At 46.3% G+C, this 27409-nt stretch overlaps 1 protein-coding gene across 4 annotated transcripts in view; it reads left to right on the plus strand.

The window, feature by feature from the left end:
• SHD (Src homology 2 domain containing transforming protein D) overlaps positions 1-27409 on the plus strand; it is a 42477-nt gene that overhangs the window by 894 nt on the left and 14174 nt on the right. For 3 of the 4 annotated variants that reach the window (XM_061601362.1, XM_061601364.1, XM_061601365.1), the window contains exons 2-5: positions 7198-7402; positions 17520-17567; positions 19352-19849; positions 26388-26517. In XM_061601362.1, the coding sequence (XP_061457346.1) occupies positions 19520-19849; positions 26388-26517 (460 nt within the window). In that variant the 5' untranslated portion in view covers positions 7198-7402; positions 17520-17567; positions 19352-19519. Of the gene's footprint in view, positions 1-7197; positions 7403-16986; positions 17568-19351; positions 19850-26387; positions 26518-27409 lie in introns of those variants that run through there. The other variant, XM_061601363.1, reaches the window with a different exon arrangement.

Here is a 27409-nt window from a genome sequence, read left to right on the forward strand (position 1 = left end):
CTAATCCACATTTCTCACTCACTCTCTCTCACACACACACAGCTGTTGTTTCACATGGACTGTTTTAGTCTTCAACTCACGAGGCTGGGGGCGGGTGGGCGGGCTTTTGTAGTAGAACAACCACCTTGTCTTCCCATATCAGTTAACCTGCTTTGTGTAACTTAATAAAGGATATAGGAAAATGTGTGTTCCGTTTCCCCCCTCATATCCGGAGTCACTGAGGAATTCTAAGAATCAAACAAAAAAAAATCAGTTTTGAAAGGCTCAGTCCTCCATCTTGATTCGAAATGACATCCAATTGTATCCAAACTTAGACAAAAACCTTCTTCTTGATCTCAGGGGTCATCGTGCACAATTGGGTTACCGTGTCTTAAGATCTCAGGTAGCATCTTGCAAAATTTGGTTAAAATCAGTGCAGTTTTGAAAGACTTGGTCCGCCATCTTGATTCAAAATGGTGCCTAGCTGCATTCAAACACAGGCGGATCCTTGATCTCAGCAACTGTCATGAAAAATCCAGTTACAATCTCTTAATGCATAGCAAGCAAGCAGACTGCTTTCCAAAAGGTATGTTTTACCCCTCTGATCCAAGCTGTCTTGTTCTTATGGGGCTGAAACCACAGACACCCATTGGCAGAGCTAGTGGGGCAGCACGGGATGTTTGCAAAAACTCCAACTGCTTGCGGCGCAAAGGTGTTGGGATGTTTGTAGGCCAGTCTGTGTAAGTGAAAGGAAAGTTGGCAGTTTGCCTGGGGTTCAAATTCCATACCAGACCCAGAAATGCCAACAGGACAGGTTGAGGACTAGGAAGGGGTCCCGGGGGGACAGAGCAACCAGAGGCAAGACAGGCACAGAATATGCAATGGTCTGTGAGGGGGGATCCTGAGCAAAAAGTTGGTGTTGGAGGAGGAGGGTGGTAGTAGTATTATTCTTACTACTATTATTATTTGTTAGATTTATTAGCTGCCTGTCACCCAAAGGTCGGTAAGCAACTTTAGAAGATTATTAAAAACCAAAATACATATATATCACACCGTAAAACAGAATAATAAAACAACCACAACCCTCATACAGCCACAGAAAGCACACTTAATACAAACAAAACCATCTTCGTCTGTCAGATGCCTGGGGGAGAAAAGGTTAGTCTTTTCCCGGTGCTCAAAATATGTCAGTGAAGGTGCCAGGCAGACCTCACTGGGGAGCACATTCCACAAGCCACCACTGAAAAGGCCCTGTCCCTTGTCACCACCCTCTGAGCCTCCCTCGGGGGCAGGGACCTGGACAAGGGCCTCAGAAGATCTAAGTGTCTGGGGAGGTTCATATCAGGAGAGGTGTTCTAGAATCATAACTAGAGTTGAAAGGGGCCTGTAAGGCCATCAAGTCCAACCCCCTGCTCAGTGCAGGATTGGGGTCCTAGTAGAAGCGACTTGAGGGACGGGGTCTAAGACACCTTGACACCTTCATATGACAGAAGGTAACATGAAAGCAAATGGCTGACCATCTGCCCCAAGAAATTGCACAGGCCTTTTGCCAGCCACTTAACGCTGCTTAGTTCCAAACAGAAAGACTGCGAACTCTTTCTGCAGCCTGCAGGGGGCATCTTGTGACCATGAGACCAGGTTGAAGTGCGACTGTTCCTTTTTAACAGCAGCTGGAATGAGGCTAATGTCCTGCAGTTCCAAACTCTACCCTCCACTCCCCTGATCTGCACCTCCTAACAGGGCAGCTGGCAAGAGTTCCTGGCCCATCTGCCCGTGCATCAGCCCACCTGCAGCTGTGGCAGCCTTGGAAATGCTTTGGTGTGAACGACACATGGAGAAAGCTATTTTTTGCAGGGGGCGGTGCAGCGGGCCTGGGTTCTATCTGAAACAGGCTGGCCTTGGCTTCTGTAAGAATCGCAAAAGGTGAAAAAGGGTTCTGATGAGGGTCCCCGTCCAGACACAACTGGAGTGGCTGGCAAAGGCTGCCTTTACGGAGGGCTGTGCTGGCTTGTTGAAAATGGTTTCCAGTATTTATTTTTTTAAAAGAGGCACAAATGGAGAAAATAAGACTGATTCCAGGGCTTGAAATATTGCAGCCTTCCTTGAACACTTGGCTGTTCTCATCTGCGCTCGCTTGTAGGGCCTCTCTGTTAATGAGCCACGGCGGGATCTTTTCCCCCTCTCTCTTTCTGCCTTGGCGGTGAATTATGGCAAGAACTAGCAAACCGTAACACTGGGAGATGAATCTCCATTAGAGGAGACAGGCTCTTCTCTTTCTGGGCTTTTCTCCAGCCTTTGCTGAGACGCTTCCCAACCCAGAGTGGGAGCTGGCGAGGCGACGGCTGCCGTGCCCATGCAGCTTTGTCTCTTGGCAGAGTTTGGAGGTCACTGGGCTGGTGCAGAGATTTATCACCCACCGTTTCTCGGAAGCCGTTTCCATCCGTTGGGTGATGAAGCGAGCGGTAAAGTTCTAGTTTTGCTCCCACCCTCACTTTTTTTTTAAAAAAAAATGTTTTAATTTATTGCTTGAATTCTGTAAAAAGCACCGAGTGTATTTAAAGAGCTGCGACGGCCTGCTCAAAGCATAACAGTAATGCATGAGACATGCAACGAAATGTTGCAGCGGATCCCCAGCCCCAGAAGTGCTTCTCTCCAGGTCACTGGGCAGCTTGGAACAGGAGCCTTTAATCACAAAATAAAAAGCGTCCTCTTTGTCTTGGCGTTAAGTTTCCTGTATTTATAGGGAGGCCATCGCCCCATCCCACGTTGCTATTGTTATGTGCCTTCAAGTCGATTTCAATTTATGGCGACCCTATGAATCCGCAACCTCCAACAGCATCTGTAATAAACCACCCTATTCAGATCTTGTAAGTTCAGGTCTGTGGCTTCCTTTATGGAATCAATCCATCTCTTGTTTGGTGTTCCTCTTTTTCTACCCCCTTCTGTTTTTTCTTTATTGGAAAGACCATTATTCCTTTATTCCTAAATTCCTTTATTAGAAAAGACCATTATTGTCTTTTCTAGTGAATCCTGTCTTCTCATTCTGCATCCAAAGTATGATAACCTCAGTTTCATCGTTTTAGCTTCTAGTGACAGTTCTGGTTTAATTTGTTCTGACACCCAATTATTTGTCTTTTTCGCTGTCCATGGTATGCGCAAAGCTCTCCTCGAACATCACATTTCAAATGAGTTGATTTTTCTCTTATCTGCTTTTTTCACCGTCCAACTTCCACATCCATACATAGAGATTGGGAATACCATGGTCTGAATGATCCTGACTTTAGTGTTCAGGGATACATCTTTGCATTTGAGGACCTTTTCTAGTTCTCTCACAGCTGCCCTCCCAGTCCTAGCCGCCTGCTGATTTCTTGTCTCCATTTTGGTTAATGACTGTGCCGAGGTATTGACAATCCTTGACAAGTTCAATGTCCTCATTGTCAGCTTTAAAGTTACATAAATCTTCCATTGTCATTAATTTAGTCTTCTTGACGTTCAGCTGTAGTCCTGCTTTTGTGCTTTAGCTTTCATCAGCATTCGTTTCAAATCATTACTGGTTTCTGCTAATAGTATGGTATCGCCTGCATATCTTACATTATTGATATTTCTCCCTCCAATTTTCACACCTCCTAAAGGGAAATGGCTTCAAGGGGGAAGGACAAGATCACCCTGTTGTGGAGTCCTAAAAAGCACAGAGGGGAAGGGCCGTAGCTCAATGGATAGAGAATCTGCTTTGCATGCCAGAGGTCGCAGTTTCAATCCTTGGCAGCATCTCCAGGTGGGACTGGAAGAGATTCCTTCCGTGAAACCCTGGAGTGCCACTGCCAGCCAGTGTAGACAAAATGGAGCTGAATGTATATGGTATAAGGCAACTTTCTGTGCCCCTATTAAAACAGCCCTTCATTCAGGATCATGAGGACTGGAAGCTTACTTTATTTTTAGGGAAAAGAGTAGAACACCTGCTTTAGGTGCAAAAGGTCCCAGGTTCATCCCCAGGCATTTTAGCATGTGTTTTAAATTGTTTTAAATTTTTAAATTGTGTTTTAAATTATTTTTAAAATATGTGTTTTAAAGTGTATATATGTTTTAATGTTTTTGGTTGCTGTAAACTGCCCAGAGAGCTTTGGCTATGTGGCGGTATACAAGTGCAATAAATAAATAAACGGCATCTTCGGGTGGGGCTGGGAGAGATTCCTGCCTGAAACTCTGGATAGCTTCTGCCAGTCAGTGTAGACAGTATTGAGCCAGATGGACCAATGGGTTGACTCGGTATGAGGCAGCTTGCTAGCTTGTTGACTCTTCCCAGCAAGGCTGATTGTGCCAGCCAGCCGGCCCATCCGTCTGTTGGAGCTTAGCTGTTTTTTTCCCCATGCTGGTGATCAATGCAATCGCTCAGCCTCCGTTAAACGCGGTGTCTTTCATGCTTCTCCCTAATGGTGATCGGAAACGCTTCCTCTCCGCGCATACTAAGCAGCAACGGCACTTTTGCTTTCATGGGGATTGTTCCTAAGTTGCGAAAGAGAGACTGAAAGGATTTGGCGCAGATGGGTCCTGCTCGCTTTGTTTGTGATCAGAGATAGACCCTGTTTTCTTTTCTGGTCATTTTCCAGTGCTTCACTTAGGAAATTTGAAGCGCACCTGGGCTTCATAGTAAACCAACCAACCAACCAAACACACATACCTTTTAATAAAAACATAAGAGCCCTGCTGGTCCAGCATCCTGTTCTCATAGTGGCTATCCAGATGCCCCCAATCAGGGCCAGCTGCAGAGGGCAGCCAAGTCGGGCCCTGGCTAAGGGCCCCTGCTGTGGATTGTGGAGAGGGAGCTCCCAGGCACCCTCCCAATACAGCCAGCACGCAAACATGCCCCACCTTCCTCTCCTGTTGCTGTAAATGCCATGTGGGCTGTGCCTGCATACCTACCATCAACAAAGATGGTGGTGGCTGCTTCCCTAAGGCACTGAGATGACATGACATGAAAGGTAGGTGGAATGCGCGTGTGGGCGCTGTGGGCCCGGAGCAGGCTGGTGCCCAAGGGCCCAATCATGCCTGGCGCTGGGCCTGCCCCCAATGGGAAGCCCACAAGCAGGACCAACCCTGCATTTTCCAGCGACTATTCAGAAGCATACTGCCTTTGACTGGAGGGAGAGCATAGTCATCGTGGCTAGCAGCCATCAATTTGGCATACTCTTGTTATGTTCTTATGTGCCCCTAAAATAGAGTAAGCTTCCAGTCCCCATTGTACTGAATAAATAGGACCATAAATCTGTTTTGGAATTGCTTTTTAAGACGTTTTTAAAGCTTTTTTTAAAAAAAAGATTTTTTGTTTTAATATGTTTTAAAGTCTATTTTTAAGATGGTTTAGAGTGTTTTCGTTTGGTGCACTGGGCTCCTGGGAGGAATGGCGGGATGATGATGATAATAATAATAACCTAAGATGACCCCGGTTGGATCAGGCCAAAGGGGGCCCATCTAGTCCTGTATCCTGTTCTCACAATGGCCAACCTGGTGCCCACTGTGGGAAGACCCCAAGCAGGACCTGAGGGCAGGAGGCAGTCAGGCAAAACTTTGTTGAAAGGTGAACGTGCAGGGATACTCCCGCTCTGACCGCAGCTTGAACTAAGCAACTTAATAAGCACATGTTGCCTCTTATGCCTGATCACATAAATCTTCTGTGCACGAGAGACTCCCTTGCTCTCTCTCCCGCTCCCCCCCCCGGCGGAGCCACAGAAGCAACTGTCTCGTGACAGGCAAACTGTTTGCCTTCTGAGGAAGCAGGAAATGTGGGAGTGGTAGGCAATGCTAGTCCTGCTCAGAGGAGACCCACCAAAGTGAATGGATGGGACTCAGGTGCATTAATTTCAGCGGGCTTACTCTTGAGTAAGAGAGCCAGTGTGGCATAGTGGTTAGTGTGTTGGACTACGACGTGGAGACCAGGGTTCAAATCCCCACACAGCCCTGAAGCTCACTGGGTGACCTTGGGCCAGTCACTGCCTCTCAGCCTCAGAGGAATGGGAAACCCCCTCTGAATACTGCTTACCATGAAAACCCTATTCGTAGGGTCGCCCATCAGTCGGAATTGACTTGAAGGCAGTCCATTTCACTCTGGAGTAGGGCTTAGCTGAATGCAACCCATGGTGCCTTCGGGTTGCTTTTCACCAGTCTCCATTGCTCTACACCAGCCTTTCCCAACCGGTGTGCCTCCAGTTGTTGTTGGACCACAACTCCCATCTTTCCTGACCATTGGCAATGCTGGCTGAGGCTGACGGGAGTTGTGGTCCAACAACATCTGGAGGCACACTGGTTGGGAAAGGCTACTCTACACATTCCTTCTGTGCATGGAAGGGCTTGTGTGAACCTTTCTATCGTAATGGTTTATATCAGCACTTCCTTTTTTAAGAAAATCCAGTACAGAGTGTTTTTTTTTTAAATCAATAAGAAGCCCAAGATATCTCCTACCAATCAATTTTTATTCTAGTCATAGGAGAGGGGTGGGTGGAATCTTCTCTTCACATACAGCACACATAATTTTGTGAAACCTCCTTCATGTTCCTTTTCTCTTCTCATTCTCTCTCCCCCCTCCCCAAAACCAGCAGTTCCCAAACTTTTCCTTCCCCCATGGACCACTTGAAAATTGCGGAGGGTCTTGGTGAACCACCAGTTCTGGACACTGCCCTTTAAGAAAGATGCAGACAAACTGGAATGGGTTCAGAGGAGGGCAGCGAGGATGATCAGGGGACTGGAAACAAAACCCTACGAAAAGAACTGGGGATGTTTATATTGAGAAGAGAAGACCGAGGGGATATAGGACAGCAGTCTTTGAGTACTTCAAAGGTTGTCACACGGAGGAGGGCCAGGATCTCTTCTCGATCGTCCCAGAGTGCAGGTCACGGAATAATGGGCTCAAGTGACAGGAAGCAAGGTTTAGGATGAATATCAGGGGGAAACCCTAACTGTTAGAGCGGTACGACAATGGAACCAATGACCATGGGAGGTGGTGGGCTCTCCAACCCTGGAGGCATCCAAGAGGCAGCTGGACAGGCACCTGTCGGGGATGCTTTCAGGTGGATTCCTGCCTTGAGCAGGGGTTGGACCGGATGGCCTTATAGGCCCCTTCCAACTCTACTAGTCTGTTATGATTTTTCTGCCTGTTGTAGCCATTGCTGTTCTAGGCGCGGCATGATTTTTCATTGCATTCTTGTTGCTGCTTTTGTTTCTTAGGTCTTGTATTTCTTTTTAAAAAGTGATGCGCCCAAGATTCCAAAACGGAAACCCCTCATTTGCCAAGTACAGGATGATGGTTGAGAGGGCCCAGGGGAAGTGCAGTCGTTGACGACAGAAGGAATCCCAGATAAAGTTTGACAAAGCCGGGCAGAAGAGGACGATAAGAATCAAGGCAGGCAACCGGTGACGGATGGGGCAATCGGTGAGCCAGTCAGGCAGAGAGGGACAGGGGAGGATAAGGGCGAAGTGAGGGTGTGAGACAGGGGGGTCAGGAGACCTCAGTGGCAAGCAGGCCGGTGAAAAGAAGACATTGCTGTCAAAGGGATAAATAGGAAATCACAGAGCTGCAACTCCCAGGGTTCTCTGGGAAGAGGGATTGATTGTCAAGCCACTCTGGGAGGGGAATAGGGGGTCTCCTAACAACTCTCAGCACCCTTCGCAAACTACACTTCCCAGGGTTCTTTGGGGGAAGCCATGCCTGTTTCAAGTGGAATAATATCGTGACTGTGGCCTGAGGGGCCGTGACTAGCCCAGAGTCACCCAGTGAGCTTCAGGGCTGAGCTGAGTAGGAGGAATTTGAACCCTGGTCTCCCAGGTCCTCATCCAGCCTGGCTGTATGCAAAGTAGTCAGTTTGAGCCTGCCTAGCTAGCCACGCATCTAATACAGGCATCTCTTATTTGGCTGCCCGTGGCAACCATTTTGTGCTAGAACCCACAGTGATTTTTTGACGGTATGAGTACCAACAACTCATTTTTTTTACGGCTGCTTAGGAGATTTGCTTAATTTTCTTCGACATCACGCTGTCTGCATCCCACCGATTCTTTCAAAGCCTTGAGCGTTCAGTCTCAGTCTATCCCTGAGTTTCGCTGGAGGCCTTCTCCAAAGGATGACCATTCTCCAGGCCCCCATTTTGCTCCATCACCCCTGATGGTCGTCGCTACTGCTGGGCCAAATGTACTATTCCCTCTGCAGCACGGCTTCCGGCAACATAGCATGCCGTGTGATCAACCTGTATGTTCTGCAGTGTCCCCCCCCTTTTATTTTTTTATTATTACGGCGGCTGATGAAATTGCATTAGTCCCTGTTAAAAACAGCTGGTGGTGGGATAATAAATTGGACCTGTCGGTCCTCGTTGCGTCTTCATCTGCTTTCATTACCTTGAGCGGTAATTTATCTCTGCGGTCGCTGGGGGTGGGAAGAGAAGAACGACCTGCAGAAGGGGTCGATGATGCTTTCAGGGATGGGGGGCTTTGGGATGGGGGGTAACAGGAGTTGGGAGGGAGGAAGGAAAAGGAGGGAACAGCCCAGGACCCCACTTGACACATGCCAACAGGTTGCGTGTTTGAAATCAGAAACGGTTTTGCTTGTAGGAATTCACATGAATGTTCTCGAGAATTTGTCTCTTGCCATTCCCAGTTGTGGTTACCATTTGCTTCTGGGATTCTTTTTTTTAAAAAGGGGAGTGGCTGGAAATCAAGGTGACAGAATATTCAGTTTGGCCAGTTAGCACTTAAATGTTGTCATCTTTAAAAATAACTTTAAAAAAGCGATTTCCGTGGAATGGAAACCACTTGTCCCTCCTTGAGCAAGGCCTTCCACGACCACCGATCTCCTCGCTCCAACAAAGGAGCAATTTGGAGCCAACTTCAAGCTCTCCATTGTGGGTGGGCCAGCGTGACTTCTCCAAAACACCCTCGTGGGCCAAATGTGGACACCTAGCAGGCCAGGTTTGGCCCACGGGCTGGAGGTTCCTCACCTCTGATCTAGAGCATAGCCTAAAAGGAAAAGGAGACAGGCGAGTGATCTTGATGATTGTATCATGTGCTTTTTTTGTATGCATTTTTTGTTTAAAAGATACTTGTTTCATTTTGTTACTTAAAATGTGGACTTTTATTATTGCTCATAGCAGTACCAACATTGTTTGGTTTTGAAAGTGGGATTTGTATTCTATTTCTTATCTTGATTCATGCATTAATTCCTTTTCGTTGGGATTTGTAAACCGCATGTAGGTTTATGTTGAAATACGAAGTGGTATATAAATTAAGCAATTTATATACCACTTCGTATTTCAACATAAACCTACATGCGGTTTACAAATTAAGCTTTCAGCTAGCCCTCACTGGCCTTATTTATTTACAACCAGTCCAGGGATCAGTGATGTCTGTCAGCTTTGTCCTCCTTATCAGTGTTGCCCTTGTAGAACTCAGCAGGCATGAGAGAACGGAGACAAAACTAGGATTAATTGACTCTGGCTCCACCTACTGTTGGCCTCCTGCCTTACACCCCACCCAGCAGTACCAATGGGCAACAGCCACTGCAGTAAGAAAAGCCACCGCAGACGACTGCGCAGAATAACAACGCTTGATGGGACCTGGTATATCCTCCACGCTAATACTGTCAAAACAAATCAGGCCAATTTCTCAATACGCGCTTCATCTGGATGTAGAGGTGGACAAGTCTGTCCATTCTGGTTTCTCTCTGTTCCTTATTTTTCCAACCTTAAATTCACTTCTCCAATTTTTTTTTTTAAAAGTCCTCATGGAAATTCATTCAGCAGATTTCTCCTGATCGAGACGTGTTTGCCTAATATACACATTTTTGCAAAGCCGTTTCCCCGAACGTGATGCCTTTTTAAAGGTTGTTTTCATAAAGATTTTGCATTTTTGTGCATACTTCAACCTAATATTTGCATTTTTGGTTTCAACTGCATTTCAAAAGAGAAGTGCAAATTAAAAACAACAGCAGCCCTGCATTTCGTTTCATATATTGTTTTGAAAAGCGCGAACTGAATCAGGTTTATCTCTCGTCCCTACCTGAAGCTGACACACAATAAACTGTAATAATTTTGTTTTTATATTGCATTAACCAGTGACTTGAACATTATTTCTTCTTCCTCTGTTTGGGAGCACTCACTTATATTTTTATTTCTTCAAGCAAATAAAGCTTGTCTTGTTAAACATCAGCAAAAACATCTTTTAGCGGCCATCTTTTTTAAAAATTAAAGTAAGAGCGGCTAGTTCCTTTTGACGGCAGTGTTCCAGACATAATAAATCTTCATTTCCCCATCCTTCTGAGGCCTTCTCTTTGAAGGCAGAGATCTCATCTTCTTTAAAAACCAGAAACCTTTTTTTTAAAATGCAGAATATTTCCCAACCCACCCACCCCAGCAATCTGAGATGCTATTTGTCTCAGTCATGACCCCCGTGTTGCTTTTATATCTCACATTCATAAAAGAACACAGTTGCCTGTCATACACTCTCCCACACCCCTGGGACAATAATATATTCCCCTTCTTTTCCTTTTTTTAAAGCTGTGAACAAAGAATCACACCCATCGACGACGGCAAACGCGGCCTTAACCCTTCTTTCTATAGGGAATAACCGTAAAAGCCAGCTAATCGTTCTCTTTATGCGCTCGGCTGGAAATAAGGCGAAGGAGTGAAAAAAAGAAGTCAGAACGAAAGCAGAAAGACCTATCCATACCCTTGTTGACAGATCTCATCAAATATAAATGCCAGGCCCTGTATAAATACCCCCAACTTCTAAAGCATTAATATTTGAAAAGGACTCTAATTATAATTTGTACGCCAGGAATGTTAATCGCTGGGGTAACAGGAAAATCAAGAAGCATCTTGCCTTCCCTTAAACGTGAGAGGTTAACATATCCTCCATTGTGCTTCCCCTAAGCATCCGGACCCTTCTGTTCCTAAGTTCCCGTTCAAAGGGTCTCTGTTTCCAGAGGGGTTTTTTTTTACAGGAAGGTTAATTAGTTTTGAGTGTGTGTGTGTGTGTGGTTTTTGAAAGGAGAAAACCCAGCTTGTTAATTAGAAATCTGGCGCCTTGCTTTGGGAACGCAGAACCTGATTCTCAAACCTCCCAGGCGCCCCAGTGCCAAAGCACCGATTTGATCGCATTGATTCTGGATCGATGCTGCATGCAGATCCGGCCCATCTATTGAGCAAGTGGGACATCAGGGATCTGCGGGAAGCATCTTCCGTCGCAAGTGTTGAACGCACTCCAAGTGCGATGTAAGGCTTAACACCGAGTAGATGCTCACTCTCTTTGTTTACAAGGATGCTGGCACTCAGCTCTGAGTATCTCTGAGTGCGACCAGAGTTCTTTCCCTTGAAATTACAGTTGGACCAATTTTAAATATGTGACGTTCAGGACATCCTGGCTGAACTGTGTTTATTACTACAAGAAGGGCCTTTCCTGTGGCGGAACCCACTTTATGGAAGGAACGTAGCAAGCTGCCATATACACTTGATCCACCTAGTTCAGTATTGTTTACACTGGCTAAGCCCTTTAGAGATGCCGTTGTGGATTGAACTTGGGACTTTCTGCATGCAGAGCTCTCACTGCTGCCCCATCCTCAGGGAGCAGTCTACCCTGAAACATTTGTCTTCCTCATTCCTTCCTCATTAAATTTATATTCCACCTTTTCTCTCAAAGGAGCCCAGGACAGCAGACCCATTAGTGATAAAAGAATACCATAGTTTTATTTCTTATGTTCTTTTGCTCCAAGTAAAGTCTTTTTTCAGGTAACTGTTTGGACCACATGCACACTATACATTTAAGTCGTATTTGATGCATGTGGCTTAGACTCATAGAGCTGGAAGGGGCCTTATAAGGCCATTGAGTCCAACCCCCTGCTCAAGGCAGGAATCCAAATTAAAGCAAACTTGACAGGTGCCTGTCCAGCTGCCTCTTGAGTGCCTCCAGGGTTGGAGAGCCCACCACCTCCCTAGGTCATTGGTTCCATTGTCGTACGGCTCTAACAGGAAGTTATTCCTGATGTTCATCCTAAATCTTGCTTCCTGTCACTTGAGCCCATTATTCCATGTCCTGCACTCTGGGATGATAGAGAAGAGATCCTGGCCCTCCTCTGTGGATCCACCTGATAGTTGTTCCATCCAGCCCACCTTTAGCTAGCTTGCTAATCAGAATATCATGGGGTACTTTGTCAAAAGCTTTGCTGAAGTCAAGATATATTATGTCCACAGCATTCCCACAGTCTATCAGGGAGGTTACTCGATCAAAAAATGAGATAAGATTAGTCTGGCAGGATTTGTTCTTGATAAATCCATGTTGGCTCTTGTAATCACTGCATTGTTTTCAAGGTGCTTATGGACTGGCTGCTTTAGAATCTGCTTCAGAATTTTACCAGGGATCCATGTCAGGCTGACTGGTCTGTAGTTCCCAGGTTCCTCCTTTTTGCCCTTTTTGATGATAGGGACAACATTAGCCCTCCTCCGGTCATCCGGCACTTCTCCCATCCTCCACGATTTCACAGATATAATAGTCCGCTTCCTATGTTGTGCAGAATGGACCTCCTGTTAAGATGGTATCTGCAGGAGGCCCTCACCTGCAGAGCGCATTGATCAACTGGGTATATAAGGGATAAGATGGTCTTTCAGATATCCTGGTCCCAAGCTGTATAGGGCTTCATAAACCAAAATTAGACCTTGAACGTGGCCTGGTAGCAAATGGGCAGCCAGTGCAATTCTTTTTGCAGCAGGGTGACATGTTGGCGATACCCTGCCCCATTGAGCAGTCTTGCCGCTGCATTTTGCACCAGCAGCAACTTCTGGACCAACGTCAAGGGCAGCCCCACATAGAGCGTATTACAGTAATCCAGCCTGGAGGTTACCAGTGCGTGGACAACAGTGATCAGGCTATCCCTGTCCAGAAACAGCCACAGCTGTCTTACCATCCGAAGCTGGTGACAATTCATGGAGAATAAGGCTGTCAGTGGCTACTAGCCATGATGGCTATATTCTGCCTCCACAGTCAGAAGCGGGATGCTTCTGAATAACAGTTGCTGGAAGCTGCAGGAGGGGAGAGTTGCTGTTGCATGCGGGTCCTGCTTGTGGACCTCTTCCCTTTGGGGCATCCGGTTGGCCACTGTTTAAAACTAAGAACGAAGGTTTAGATATGATGATGCAGACAGGAGGGGGGAGGACCAGTGTAGAAAAATCTGTGTTGTGTTGGAGAAAAAAATGCATGATTTAAGGAGGCAAAAGGTTCTTAAGCGAGCACAATGGAATTCGGCCTTGGCTAATATGAGTTTTGTATTAATTGCCTCCTGTTTTATAGAACGCTTGTCATCATCACACCCCGCTGTTTTAATTTTGCTTTTACAATTGGATACAAAATACGTAATGAAAGTGTATTAAAATCATTCCCCGTGGGAAGAACCTGAGGACGCGTATCGCTGATGCTTCATGACTAACTGATCACCAGAGCCAGAGAAAATGAGTTGTATTCCAGCTCAGGCCTTGTCTGCTCTGTATGTTAGACAGCCATGGCTTCCCCCCAAAAATCCTGGGGAGTGTAGTTTGTGATGGGTGCTGAGAGTTGTTAGGAGACCCCCTCATAGAGCTACAATTCCCAGAGTTTCTGACTGTTAAACTACACTGAAAATTGAAGTTCTGAGAGCGAGACAGGCCCTGAACTCTGCATCAAGGGCGATGTTTTTCTTCCTGCTGTTTCCACTTCCTGCGTGTGTGGGGTGGTGGTGACACATTTTGTGGGCCACCCTCCCAAGGCGAAAGGTCACAGGCAGTCCCCAAACGCAGCCTGTTTTCTTCCTGTCCCTCTAGGCTTTGTGATGGCACAATCCCTCCCCCCCTTTGCACTTGGTGACAGAGATGGATAAGGCAGATTCCTTTGCACTCAAGACATCTTGATTGTTGTTCACAGGCCTCTCAATTCCAGCTTCTCCCATTCCTCTTCAGATTCTTGCTTGAAACAAACAATCCCATGCATCTCTCTCCATCTTCATTCATCTCCAGTTATTTCCTCTCTCTCATTTTTATATTCCCATATATCTCCTCTGTCTCTTTTGTAGTTACCCCTGTCTGTCTGTCTGTCTGTCTGTCTGTCTGTCTGTCTGTCTGTCTTATCTATCTATCTATCTATCTATCTATCTATCTATCTATCTATCTATCTATCTATCTATCTATCTATCTATCTATCTATCTATCTATCTATCTATCTATCCATCCTCTAGCAAGACCCAGTTGTAAAGGCTTCAGGGCAGACATTCCCAGAGCTAAAAGCCTTCTGTCTGGTCCTCAAATGCAAAGATGTATCACTGAACACTAAAGTCAGGATCATTCAGACCATGGTATTCGCGATCTCTATGTACAGATGTGAAAGTTGGACAGTGAAAAAAGCAGATTAGAGAAAAATCAACACATTTGAAATGTGGTGTTGGAGGAGAGCTTTGTGGATACCATGGACTGCGAAAAAGACAAATAATTGGATTTTAGAACAGATTAAACCAGAACTGTCACTAGAAGCTGAAGTGATGAAACTGAGGTTATCATATGTTGAACACATAATAAGACATTTTTCACTAGAAAAGACAATAATGCTGGGAAAAACAGAAGGGGGTAGAAAAAGAGGAAGGCCAGACAAGAGGTGGATTGATTCCATAAAGGAAGCCACAGACCTGAACTTACAAGATCTGAACAGGATGGTTTACAAGAGATGCTATTGGAGGTTGCTGATTCATAAATGTAAATGTACTGCCTTCAAGTCGATCCGACTTATGGTGACCCTATGAATAGGGTTTTCATGAGGCTGAGAGGCAGTGACTGGCTCAAGGTCGCTTCATGGCTATGTGGGGATTCGAACCGTGGTCTCCCAGGTCGTAGTCCCAACACAGAGGGCTGCCATAAATTGAAATCGACTTGAAGCCACATAACAACAATTTTCACAAATATGCTCTTTTTTAATTTTGCAAGTAGTTTCCCCTAATATGATGCATTTTTGTATGCTTCCCCCCCCCCCATATGCCAGATTCCCACTCCCATACGCATTTTTGCAAACATTGTGTGTCTGGAGAACTGTGCAAAATCCAGAGGAGTGCAAATTTTGAAAAGTGGGCTGTTGCATTCTGCTTCTCATGTTGTTTTGGAAAGTGCGGATCTCATCAATGCTGAAATCCGAACTGCATCGAATGTCTCCCACCATCTCTAGCTCTGTCAGTGGCAGGCTCTCTCTCTCTCTCTCTCTCTCTCTCTCTCTCTCTCTCTCTCTCTCTCTCTCTCTTTGTGTGTGTGTGTGTGTGTGTGTGTGAGAGAGAGAGAGAGAGAGAGAGAGAGGGAGATGGTAGTGTGTGGAAATCGAAACTACAAAATGGCCATTAAGTACATAGTACAGTTAAGGAAAGGGGGGAGAGAGGGAGAGGAGGAGAGTGTATTCTCCAGGGGTTTAGAGTGAAGGAGAAAGTCTGGGTGTGTGAAGTGAATGTCCCTCACACTCCGATCAATACCATCTCCCCCGCCCCACACACATTTCGCTGCTTTTCCAATCCATTTCACCAGATGCATTTCTCAAAGCCAGAAATGGGTTGGGTCAGGTTACTGGGAAATGTGGTGTGGCGCGCCCCATTTCTCTTTGTTATTTAAAAGGACTGTGTGTGTGTGGAAAACAGACTGAGGCACCACAAGGTGTAATATAGATGGGTATGTGATACCTATATCCCCATTTGAATACAGATATTCCCAATTGCTTTCTTTTGTAAATTTCACACACACACACACACACACACACTTGCACACATACCATGCGCCCCCCCCCTCTCACACACACAGAGACCTCAGACCCTCTTTCTTTTCAAGAGCGGTGTGTGTGATGAAATGGGTAGGCAGTGCCACCCCATCCACGTCTACGCAGAAGTAAGCCCCTTTCATTCCCATTGTGGATTTTCCTCCCTGCAAGTGTTTGTTGCATTTGGAAAACCCATTTCCCCCCACCCTTTCTTCTGATCTGTCCTCGCAATAGAAATAAAATAAAACGCAGATGCAAAGGAACTATATATTGGGGAGGGAGGGGGGGACTGAATAATGGATCTCCCTCCCACACCCTACCTATCCATGGAGGCCCTTTGCTCTCCTCTTCCCCGCACCCCAAACCAGCGCTCTCTAAAAAGATGCAAACAGGGTTTTTTTTTTTTTAAAAAAAGCTTCTTTTGAGTAATGTGCCAAATATTGATGTTCAATAATAAGCTTCCCCTGGTTGCAAAGATGGCAATCTCCCTCCTTCCTCAGGTTTTATATTTTTGCCTTTTCTCATATCCTCTTCCACCCCCCTATCATTTTTTAAAAAAAGATCCCCAACAACCTATAAATCCCTCATTTGAAGCTTGCAATTTCCTTTTTTTTAAAAGGGAGAAAGAGGTGTGTGTGTGAGTGAGAGGGAGAAGTCAAAAGTGTAAAGGGGGCAGGAGAGAGGTGTGTGTGTGAGTGAGAGGGAGAAATCAAAAGTGTAAAGGAGGCAGGAGAGAGGTGTGTGTGTGTGTGTTTGTGATATATTCTTTTTCATTCATTCTCCGTGTGTGTGTGTGTGTGTGTGTGTGTGTGCTTTGAGGATTGAGTTGCTGGTGTTGCTGGTGCTCGTTGGATCATGTTGGCCAGACTGGGTTTGTTTATGTGCTGTGCATGATGATGATGATGATTGGGTTGGGGAGGAATGCATCTGTAGGTCATCCCCAACGGAGGAAGGCCTTTTTGCTTTTTACAAAGCGCATATGCAAATATTTAACATGGGAAAAAAAGCCAAACAACCCAGGAAACAAGAGAGAGGGCAGACTCAGGGAAAGTTTTTTCTATGTATATCTATTATTATTTCCAGGCCAGCTTTTGCAGTTCTCCTTTTGAAAAGGGGGTGGAGAGCCGAGGGCAAGCTGAGCTTTGGTTGGCTGGAAATCTTTTTTTTTTTTTAATTTCTGCTTTCTTTCTTTTTTGGTGTTCCTTTCTTGTCTCTCCTTCCCAAGCAAGATCCCTTTTTGTTTTGGTTTGGAAGTCTCTTTGCAACAGATCAGTGGAGCAGTAGTCTGAAAGCCACAAATTGTGGGGTGGCCTGTGGCTTTCTTACAGAGTGGGACAAATGTCCCTTTCATTTCAGGACATCTGAGCAGATTAGGAGCATTGTTGCTGATAGTGGCTGGATCCACCTTCATTTTCCCTTTTGGGGGGATTTTTTTTTCTTTTTTTTTGAAAAAAATGTTAACAGTGGAAATAATCAGCAGATCAGGGTTTTTTTTTTGAATGAGTCGGCCAGACAAAGAAGAAAGCAGGCGTTGTTTTGATCTCATCTGCACATTTGGCTTTCAAAAAAAAAAAATTAAAATTGAAAAGACACCAAAAACCCTGAACTTTGTACAAAAGGCAGCCTGCGAATGGACTTGAAGGAGACGGATGGAGCTGTCTCGAACAGGGGACTGATTCTGGAAGAGGTGGTAGCAGAGGGCTTGTTAGATTGTGTGTTTATTTTATGTTTTTAATTTAAAAATATGTTTTTAACCCCAGAAGAATCGCCTTTGGATCTTTCCCTTCGGATCTCTACAAAAGGAACCGGTAAATTTCTCTTTCACCCTTTTCTCTTTTCGAACAAAGTAAATACTTAAAACTAAATATATATACTTGGGCTACAAGTCTTTGGATCCTTTCTTGGGAGTAAATCCGGTGGAAATGTTGATTCTGAGCAGAGGCACTCGCGTTGCCAGTGTCCTAAATCCTTTTTAGGGTGTTTTTCTTTAAAAAAAAAAAAAAAAAAACACCACCACCCACATGCCAAAGGCAAGCTTACCTGGTAGTCAAATCCCCTTGAAATCTACGGGGATTACCTTTGATTAGACATGGCTAGGATTGCAATGGGTGGAATTCAATGTTAGTCTTCCTCAGAGGAGATCCGTTGAAGTTAATACACATGACTGACTTAGGTCCATCGATTTCAATGGGTCTACTCTAAGTAGGGGTTAGCTGGCTATACCCCATAGACTTTTTTGGGGGAGGGGGATTGCAAGGAACTGCCTTTTGACCCAAGCAAGACAGCCTATGGAGGTGCCCATCTTGTCTGTGCAGCCTGATTCTAGGCATGTCTACTCTGAAGTAAGCCCCGCTCAGCTCAGTGAGGCTTTCTCCCAAGCAAGCGTGCATCAAGCTTTCAAGGCAGCTCTTGTGCACGTCTGTTCAGAGGTCATCCCCAGCAAGTTTAGCAGAGGTTGTGTCCTGGTGCATTCATTGAGAACTGCACCATTTGAAAGGATGTGTGTGTGTGTGAATTTTGTGGTTGTGTATGAATTAGTGGGTCTACGAATTGCATTTTCAGTTAGGCTTGAATGGAACACACACACATATATTAAAAATCTTCTTTCCCAAATAAAAAACCCCTTCCTTCGGATATTTTTGGGTAGGGGTTGGCAGGGAGAGAGACTTTCTCCAAGACAGATGGTCTAGCGATGTAATTTTATATTTTGCAAGGCTGAGAATGTGGGTCTCGGGTGTGTGTGTGTGGGTGTAGTGATCAAATTCCTTTCCTAAGTGTGTCTCCCCTGTGCCCATACCCCACCGCCATTTCGGCAACAAAATCTAAAAGCTCAGAGGCTAGATCCACCTGATTTTTTTTCCTGGCCAAAGACCACCGAAATGAAATGAATGGGGCATTATAGAACTTTCTGTATATTGTTTGTATTTATATTTTTACAAAGTTCAAAGTGCTTTGCATAACATTGACTTGCATATACAATGTATTGACTTACAACAACCCTGTAAGGCAGGCAAGTATGATTATCCCTGTATTTCCAAACAGGAGACTGAGAGAAAAGCAGCTTGCTTAAGCCAACCATGTGACAGGGGTGAGAGTTGAATCCTGGCTCACATTTAAAAGGATCCTCCAGAGTTGTTCTATAACATAGAGACTGCCCACAGCAGATGTAAACAGTAGTTTACATCAGTCATCGTTACGCCAACCCAGTGAGGTAGGCCAATGCTGTACCCCTGCTCTGGGGTAGGTGAGGTTGAGAGAGATAATAGCTCGCCTAAATCCACCTTGTTTGATTTCACTGCACAGGCGGCATTCGAATGAACAGCCTTCCGATTTGTAGGTCAGCCTCTTAAGCTGCTAACCTCGGTTCTGCTCTAGATAACTGTTTTTGCCCCCAGGGCATGAGTAATTTCTTCATGAGCTGATGGCATGTGGGTTGCGGTTGTTCTCAGTCTCTCCCCTTGGCCCCCAGACACGCTTGTACTACAGAGAACGCAGGTTTAAAGAAAACCAAAACGTCTTTTTCAATTGGGTATATTATTGGATAAAGTAATACCAGAGTTCTACCTCCTCTCTCTCTCTCTCTTAATTGCAGGCGCAGTGAAGGAAAAGGCAGACAACTTGTAATTTGGATTATAAATCACGTTGACCCGTGAAGGATTACCTGGGTGCAATCTGAGCTTCTTTTTCCTTCCGAGTTTCGCTCACCCTGCAAAGAGATATCGGTAACTTGGCGCTCACGGTCGTTGGGTAAAGGGGACCGATGGCCAAATGGCTGAAGGATTATTTGAGCTTCGGGAGCAGGAGGTCTCCCCCCCAGCCTCCCAAACCCGATTACACCGAAAGCGAGATCTTAAAGGCATACCGAGCACAGAAGAGCTTGGATTTTGAGGATCCGTATGAAGATGGCAACGGCAAGCCCGACCCGGACCCCGAAGGGTCCCCAAACAAGGGGGCTGCTGTTGGCATCAATTTGGAAGGGAAATATGGCTCCCCCAAACACAGGCTCATCAAAGTGGAAGCCTCGGACCTCAGCAGGAGCAAAGCTGTCTTGGCTACTGGGTCTGAGGAAGTGATAGCCCAGCCAGATCAGGTGCGTAAAATGTTATGGCTGAAGAGCATCCCAGTAGATCTGTGCCATTTTACCCTGACGGTCCTGTCATGCAATTTTGAACATCCTAAGGAAGCCTAGCACTACTTTTAACTTCCATGGTTTTAACAACAACAACAGGGGTTGTATTCTATGCTAGACCTAGTCCTTCCGAGTAGATCCACTGAAAATAGCGGGCACAACTAACTTAGGTCTACTAGTTTCAGTGGGAAATTGAGAAGAACTTAATTGAAAGCAACCCTAAGTTTCTAGTCCTCCTGGCTTCAGAACTAATTCTGAGAAAGAACACCTTTGTGTGTGGAAACGCCAATGGACTGGAAGCTTAGAAGCAAAATGAAGGTTCACATTTGTGACGCTAACTTATGCCATTTGTGAGGCGGCATTTGATGCTTGCCTTACTCAGAGGAGACCCATTGAAGTTAATAAACAGGAGTAACTTAGGTTCGTTAATTTTTTAGAGCCAATGTGGCGTAGTGGTTAAGGTGTTGGATTACGACCTGGGAGACCAGGGTTCGAATCCCCACACAGCCATGAAGCTCACTGGGTGACCTTGGGGCAGTCACTGCCTCTCAGCCTCATGAAAACCCTATTCATAGGGTTGCCATAAGTCGGAATCGACTTGGAGGCAGTACATTTCATTTTATGCCTTGAGTAGGACTTCGTTGCATGCAACCCATGATATCCAAAGTGTAGATTTGAGGGTCCGCATATAGACAAGTACTGCTCTAGACTGAGTCAGGTGTTTGGGTCTGTATGCTATGTTGTTGTTGTTATGTGCCTTCAAGTCAATCATGATCTATGGCGACCCTATGAATCAGCGACCTCCAAGAGCATCTGTCGCGAACCACCCTGTTCAGATCTTGTCAGTTCAGCTCTGTGGCTTCCTTGATGGAACCAATCCATCTCTTGTTTGGCCTTCCTCTTTTACTACTCTCTTCTGCTTTTCCCAGCATGTTTGTCTTTTCTAGTGAATCATCTCTCTCATGATGTGTCCAAAGTATGATAACCTCAGTTTCATCATTTCAGCTTCTAGTAATAGTTCTGGTTTAATTTGTTCTAACACCCAATTATTTGTCTTTTTCGCAGTCCGTGGTATGCACAAAGCTCTCCTCCAAATGAGTTTATTTTTCTCTTATGCGCTTTTTTCACTGTCCAACTTTCACATCCATACATAGAGATTGGGAATACCGTGGTCTGAATGATCCTGACTTTAGTGTTCAGTGATACATCTTTGCATTTGACTGTATGCTATACTGTAGAGCTTACTATAATTCAATATTACCTGCCCCAGGGGTTCTCCAAACTGTGGTCCGTGGACCACTACTGATCCACGAGCTTCATTCAGCTGGTTTATGGTTTCCCTGTGGATTTGTGGTTGAATATGGGAGGTGACAAACGTTGTTCACGGTGAAGACAAGAATATGCGGTGAGACAAACCATTAACCTGGGTTTGGACGATGCACGGGAAGCCAAACTATTGCTTAGCTCACAGCAGTGTGGCAGCAGCAACAGGGCCGGACTGTAGTCGCAGTCTCCTCTCCAGAACCCCCTGCGCCCATGCATTACATGTGAACCTGCTCAACTGAGAGGTGTGTGGTCTTGAAATCCTCTAGCAAATGCATCAGACTGGAAGGTCATCTCGTCCAGCTACCTGGTAACGCAGGAAACCTATTGTTGGTCCTATGCAGAGTAAACCCACTGAGATTACTGCCCGTGGCAAAGCTAAGTGCAGTGGGTCTCCTCTGAATACCATTGTGTGGGATGCGACCCTGATCTCTCATTCCAGAAACGCAGCCGAGTGCACCTTTTCCCCGATGATGAGCTCTCCGGCGTGTGTGCGGTTTCACCTATGGTGATGCTCTCGGCCAGGTCTAGTCATCCCAGGGTAGATGTGCATTTGCGCATAGGTATGTGGGAGGCAGGTAAATTGCCCATTAAAGCAGCGTTCTGGTTTCTCTTTTTGCCTAGGTGAACATTTTCAGATTAGCGGGTGGGTTTTCTTTTCTTTTTTTAATAGCAGTGATCCAAACGGAAGTGTTAATTGCCCCGGAGGGATTTTTTCACACAGCTGTTCCCTCCCCCCCCCCTTTGCTACATCTCTCTGCAGGTGATGTTTGACAAAGCGTTTTGCACCAAGGAACAAGATCACAGGTTCCTTTTCGTGTCCTTGTGTCTACATTTTCCCGGAACCTTTTCTTTTTCATATTCTCCCCGATTAATCATCATCGGGTTATAGCCAGTTAAATCTGACTCAGAGTAGACTCATGGAAATGAATGGATTTAAGCCAGTCACGTAATTTAATTTCAGTGGGTCAGACCCATGGAAATGAAAGGATCTAAGCCAATCAGCACTATTAAATTCAGTGGTCTACTCTGAGTAGGGCTAGCATTGAACACCACCCAGTGGGTCTCCTCTGAGTAGGACTAACATTGGGTAATGATAATGATAACACTACTTTTTCTGTTCTAAATAAACCTTATTGTGAGCGCAGGCTAGGTCGATAGCGAGCTGGTTCACACGTAACGCTAAGCCAAACCATGGTCTAATGTGAACCTGTGAGGATTTTTGGAGATGAGACTGCAGCCACAATCTGGCCCTGCTGTTGCACCACCGTGGGCTAAGCCATGGTTTGCCTTAGTGTGTCGTCCGAACCCGGGTTCGTGGATTGTCTCCTCCAGGCAAACCACACACTGTAAACCCAAGGGGGAAAAAGCTTGTGGTTTATCTGGAGTGAAACAGGCTATGTTCGGATGACACAGTAAACCATGGCCATAGCTCAGCAAGTTCCCAGGTTCAATCCGCAATGGCATCTCCAGGTAGGGCTGGGAGAGACTCCCCTCTGAAGTCACTGCCAGTCAGTGTAGACAGTAATGAGCTCAATGGACCAGTGGTCTGGCTCAGTATAAGGTAGGTCCCTTTGTGCAATCATGGGCACAGGGAGCAGCAACATCCAAGACCATTCTGAGGTCCGATTGCAGGCAAGCAGAGGTCCATAGTTGCTGGTAGAAAGCCACTGTTCCACCATCTCTTGCAGGCCTTCCTGCTGAGGCTTTTGAGCTGCTGGAACGCCCTATTGACCTGAACCGGCTGGCTCTTCTTATGTTCATAGGACATAGGTTCATATCAGCACATTGCTCATGCCTGATAAAACCATGACAAGCCATGAATCAGAGTTTGAGTGGGGGGAAAGTGTCAGGACGTCAAAAAGTTGCCAGGACTGAACGGGACTCGGATTATAGGTGAGGAGGAAGGTAGGGCGGCCCTTAATGAAATCCACAAGCCTTTCTCCTCCCTTTCAATTTTAGCTAAATCGTGGCCCTTGTATCATTCTGAAAAATGGTAGCTAAAGGGGTTGGCCGTGGCACAAATTGTAATTCAGGCACCAGCTTGAATCCAGCATCCCGCTGTATGTCAGGAAGGGTGGCCAAATGTTGTGGTATTGCATTACCTTGGTTGCCTTTGGGGGGGGGAAGCCCTTACAGACAGCAGCCTTCTCCAAGGTGTGCGTTGCTCAACACTGGGGGACAAATGCTGCGAGGTCAGGCCGCATCCTTGCCCAGAGCCCTCGTTTAATTAAAATGTCAATGGAGACCGCATGCCCTTCACTTGTGACAGTTAATTCGTTGGTGATAATGGATATAAATGGCAACGAACGCATTCTTGATGGCAAAGCCAGGCAAGCGTTTCCTAAGGTGGGAGGTGTGGGGAGCGATGAGGGGAGGAGGGGGGGTGTCAGTGGGGAAAGAAAATCTGGAATGCAGTCTGACAGAGCGAGGTTGCATGGCCTTATCAGTTCCAGCAGTTTGGTGACCTGTCTTTCACCTTTACTGAAAAGGCCCTACCTTTAAGAACATCAAAACAGGCCTGCTGGATCAGGCCAATGGCCCCTCTAGGCCAAAACTGGAGCAACTTACTCACTGGGAGCTATCCATGGTGCTGAAACACCCCGGAGCAACTAGCTCACTAGGAGCTATCCATGGTGCTGAAACATCTAACCTGCCTTGCCCCATGAGCTCCTCCAGTGCAACAGAACGGAACACAAGCAGAGCCCTGTTGGATCAGGCCAGTGGTCCATCTAGTCCAGCATCCTGTTCTCACAGTGCCCAACCAGATGCCTCTTCTGGAAAGCCTTCTAAAGGTTCTCTTTGAAGGCACACGTTCCCAATTTCGCCTGGAGAGGAGGGCCTCTTCTGAGATGCTGTCCACTGTGAGCCAGGTCTGCGTCATCTAAAACCAAAAGAAGCTCTCCTTCAGAATATTGTCTTATTGACAGACACTGGCAGGTAACGCAGATATAAACAATGACTCAATTATTTCATGTGCAACGGATGATTTGACGGCAATCCCCAGAGAATCAGCGTAGGACCAAAGCTTTTGACTTTTCTCAGAACATGTTGTCTGTCTGTCTGGCAAAAAGGAGCATTTCTCCATGATATCACTCAGAGGTGCTTCGCAGGGAGATGAGGCAAAGAACAATTGCTGTCATTTTGCAGTCTAAACAGCAGGTGCCGGGGCATGCGTGGAGGGGGGACGCTTTTCTCTCCACTCCCGTCAGTCGAGTACTTCTGTCCGCCACTCAATCGGCACGCAGCAAAAGGGTAGAAACAGGGTAATTGCTTGGAGGAGAGGCTGATCGCTGATTTCCCTATGCCTGTCTCATTTGCCTTCCATTCAGCCTCTCAAAACATTTCCTCTCTGCGGGCTGTTTGAGCGCATCTAATGCGCCGTCGGGGAGAGCACAGGGGACAGCCGCAATTAGGGTGTCAGAAGAGCGCATGGTGGGGGAAGAGAGGGGGGAGCCCTCCAGGCTGGAAAGGAAAGGAAGAAGTTGAGGGGGGGGGAAATCTACTTGCCGGCATCAGCAAAAGACTCTCAGTGCAGCAGCAGGAGAAATTTGTATATACAACCCAACTGGTTGCACTTGAGGGCAAGCAGCGAGGGGTTTTGGGGTCCACCGGGCCCAGATTGGGCAAACCTTATCTCTAGCCAGTAGCATCTCCTGCTGGGATGTTGTCTGGTCTCAACAGCTAAGCAGAGGAGGTCTTAGTTTACCACCTGGGTGGGCAGCTCCCCTGCCCCAACAAACTTAGCAGTCAAAGATGTCCATGCCATGGACCTTGGCTTGCATCAGATTATCTACGCACCCCAACTTCCAATGATGATGACTGTTACGGGAAGCTGCCTTATACTGAGTCGAACAATTGATCCATCTAGCTCAGTATTGTCTGCACTGACTGGCAGCGGCTCTCTAGGGTTCCGGACTGGGTTCTCTCCCTGCCGTGCCTGGAGATGCCATTGGGGATTGAACCTGGAACCTTCTCTGGCCCTGAGCTATGGCCCTTCCGCAGTGGATGACTTAGGACAGACAAAAGAAAGCACATAGTTAAGCTATGGAATGTGCTCCCACAGCACCAACTTGGAGGCCTTTAAAAGAAGATTAGGCAAAAGAATATTTACTCCTCCTTTATAATCGTTGCTTTAATGCCGTTCCTGTGTCCCTTTCGTTTGGTGTGTAGGCCAAAAGCCTGTTTGGTTTTTGCATAGTAAACTGCATGAACTGAACTTAGACAAATGCAAGGAGGATAAGGCAGTCAGTGGCTACTATAGCCACAACGGCTATGCTCGGCCTCCACAGTCAGAGGCAGGGTGCTGGAAACTGTTTGCTGGAAACGGCAGGAGGGGAGAGTTGCTCTTGAGCTCAGGCCCTGCTTGTGGGCTTCCTATGGGCATCTGGCTGGCCACCGCGAGGACAAGATGCTAGACTAGATGGGCCGCTGGCCTGATCCGGCAGGCTCTTCTGATGTCCTTTGCCTGGCTGAGATGTGTGCCGTTGAGCTCTGATCATGAGTCTTCCTTGTCTGGATGGCGGATCGAGAGGTAGGCGTCCGTGCGTGTAGAAACCAGCCTATTGTATAAAGGCAATATTTACATCTGTTGCTCTGTCCAATTTGGCCTCTGGCCTTGCTCACCACTGGTATGTGGCCCTTGGAAGGTTGACCAGAAGGGAATGCGGCCCCTCCCAGGCTGAAAATGGTTCCTCACCACTCTGCTAGGACGACGGAGTGCTTTGATGATCGCGCCAACCTAAATTTCCGATATGCCTGTAAATCCCTCCTGGCAAATACTGACAGAGCTTTCATGTGTGTGTGTGTGCATCTTGCAGGGGGATGCAGAACTAACTGGTCTGTTAAGACTGGTTGTTGACAGAATAAAGAAACTGTCAGGTCATAGATGCTGAAGCAGCGTGCAGCTTCCACTCAGGGAGCTATGACTGACTGAGAACAAAGGCAGGAAGAGAAGGGAGGAAGGGGAGGAGCAAAGCCTGCAAAAGCAACAAACACTTTAGAGGAGGAATCAGCAGAGGGAAGAATAGATTGCCTGTCTGTTTATTATTTCCGTCTATTCCAACCCCCCAACAAATAACTGCATAAATACAGGACACTGCAGGGTGACTGCAGCAGATTTGGCTGGTGTCTAAGGGACAAGGTGGTATCGACATGAACGTTTCCTTGTCTGCAGGCTGTTGGAGAGAGCGAGTACTCAGATCCCTTTGATGCCCACCGAGAGGCAAAAGAAGAGGCGGAGGAAGAAGTTGGGTTGGAGAATAATGGCTACATGGAGCCGTACGATGCACAGAAAGTGGTAGCTGGTGAGTGATTTTGGCTGGAGAAATGTACCCTCTTACCTGGGAAGCCCCATTGGGATCAGTGGGAGTTATTCCTGAGTAGACACGCCTAGGATTGAGCTGCTAATATTTGTGCCCATACTGAGCCGTGGATGACGTGGTTCGTGGGACTGTTGCTTTTTGCATGTTGTATGACAATGTTTTGTATGAATTCTTCCCACCCCCAATAATATAATGTATTTATGTTGATGTTTTCAAATGTCAGTTGCTTGGAGACCTTTTAGGTAACAAGCGACTAATGGATGCAAACAGCAACCACAATAAAAATGTGCACCCATAGCTGTGCTTATGGCAGATCCTGCCCTATCTGCATTTCCAAAATCAACATTCTGCAGGCGGAGGCAATGTTGGAGTTGAAATCCGCTTCCTAAGAAATCTCGGCTTTTGTTGGCCAGACAACCAACCAACCAGCATAACCCAAGTTCCTAGTCCTCATGGACAAGGCAGTGTGCTTGCAGCAGCAGGGGGCGGCGGTGGTGATGGAGATCTCATGAGGCAGAGAAGTTTCTGAAGAAGAAGAAGAAGAAGAAGAAGAAGAAGTTTTTGAAAAGATAATACAACACAATCTGGCAACCCCTTTTTTCCATTCTGTAGGGAGGGGACCACTGGAAGCGGAGGGGATTCTCCCCAGTCACATCACTGGTTTGTTGAGCCAGAGTCAAAAAGATATGTAGATGTGTGGAATAGTTTATCAAATTTGTCCCCTTTCCCTGATTATCGATAGTATTATTAGGACTTCTTCTGTGGTGGATCCGGGGCTGACCCAGGCTGCTTTCTAAGGCCATTTGGCTATTATTGTACATTCTGTTGGCTATTAGCCTCTATAAATTATATTTATAGTTCAACATTCTTGCAT

The sequence above is a fragment of the Rhineura floridana genome, chromosome 18 (assembly GCF_030035675.1).
Source record: "Rhineura floridana isolate rRhiFlo1 chromosome 18, rRhiFlo1.hap2, whole genome shotgun sequence".
Classification (NCBI taxonomy): Eukaryota; Metazoa; Chordata; class Lepidosauria; order Squamata; family Rhineuridae; genus Rhineura; species Rhineura floridana.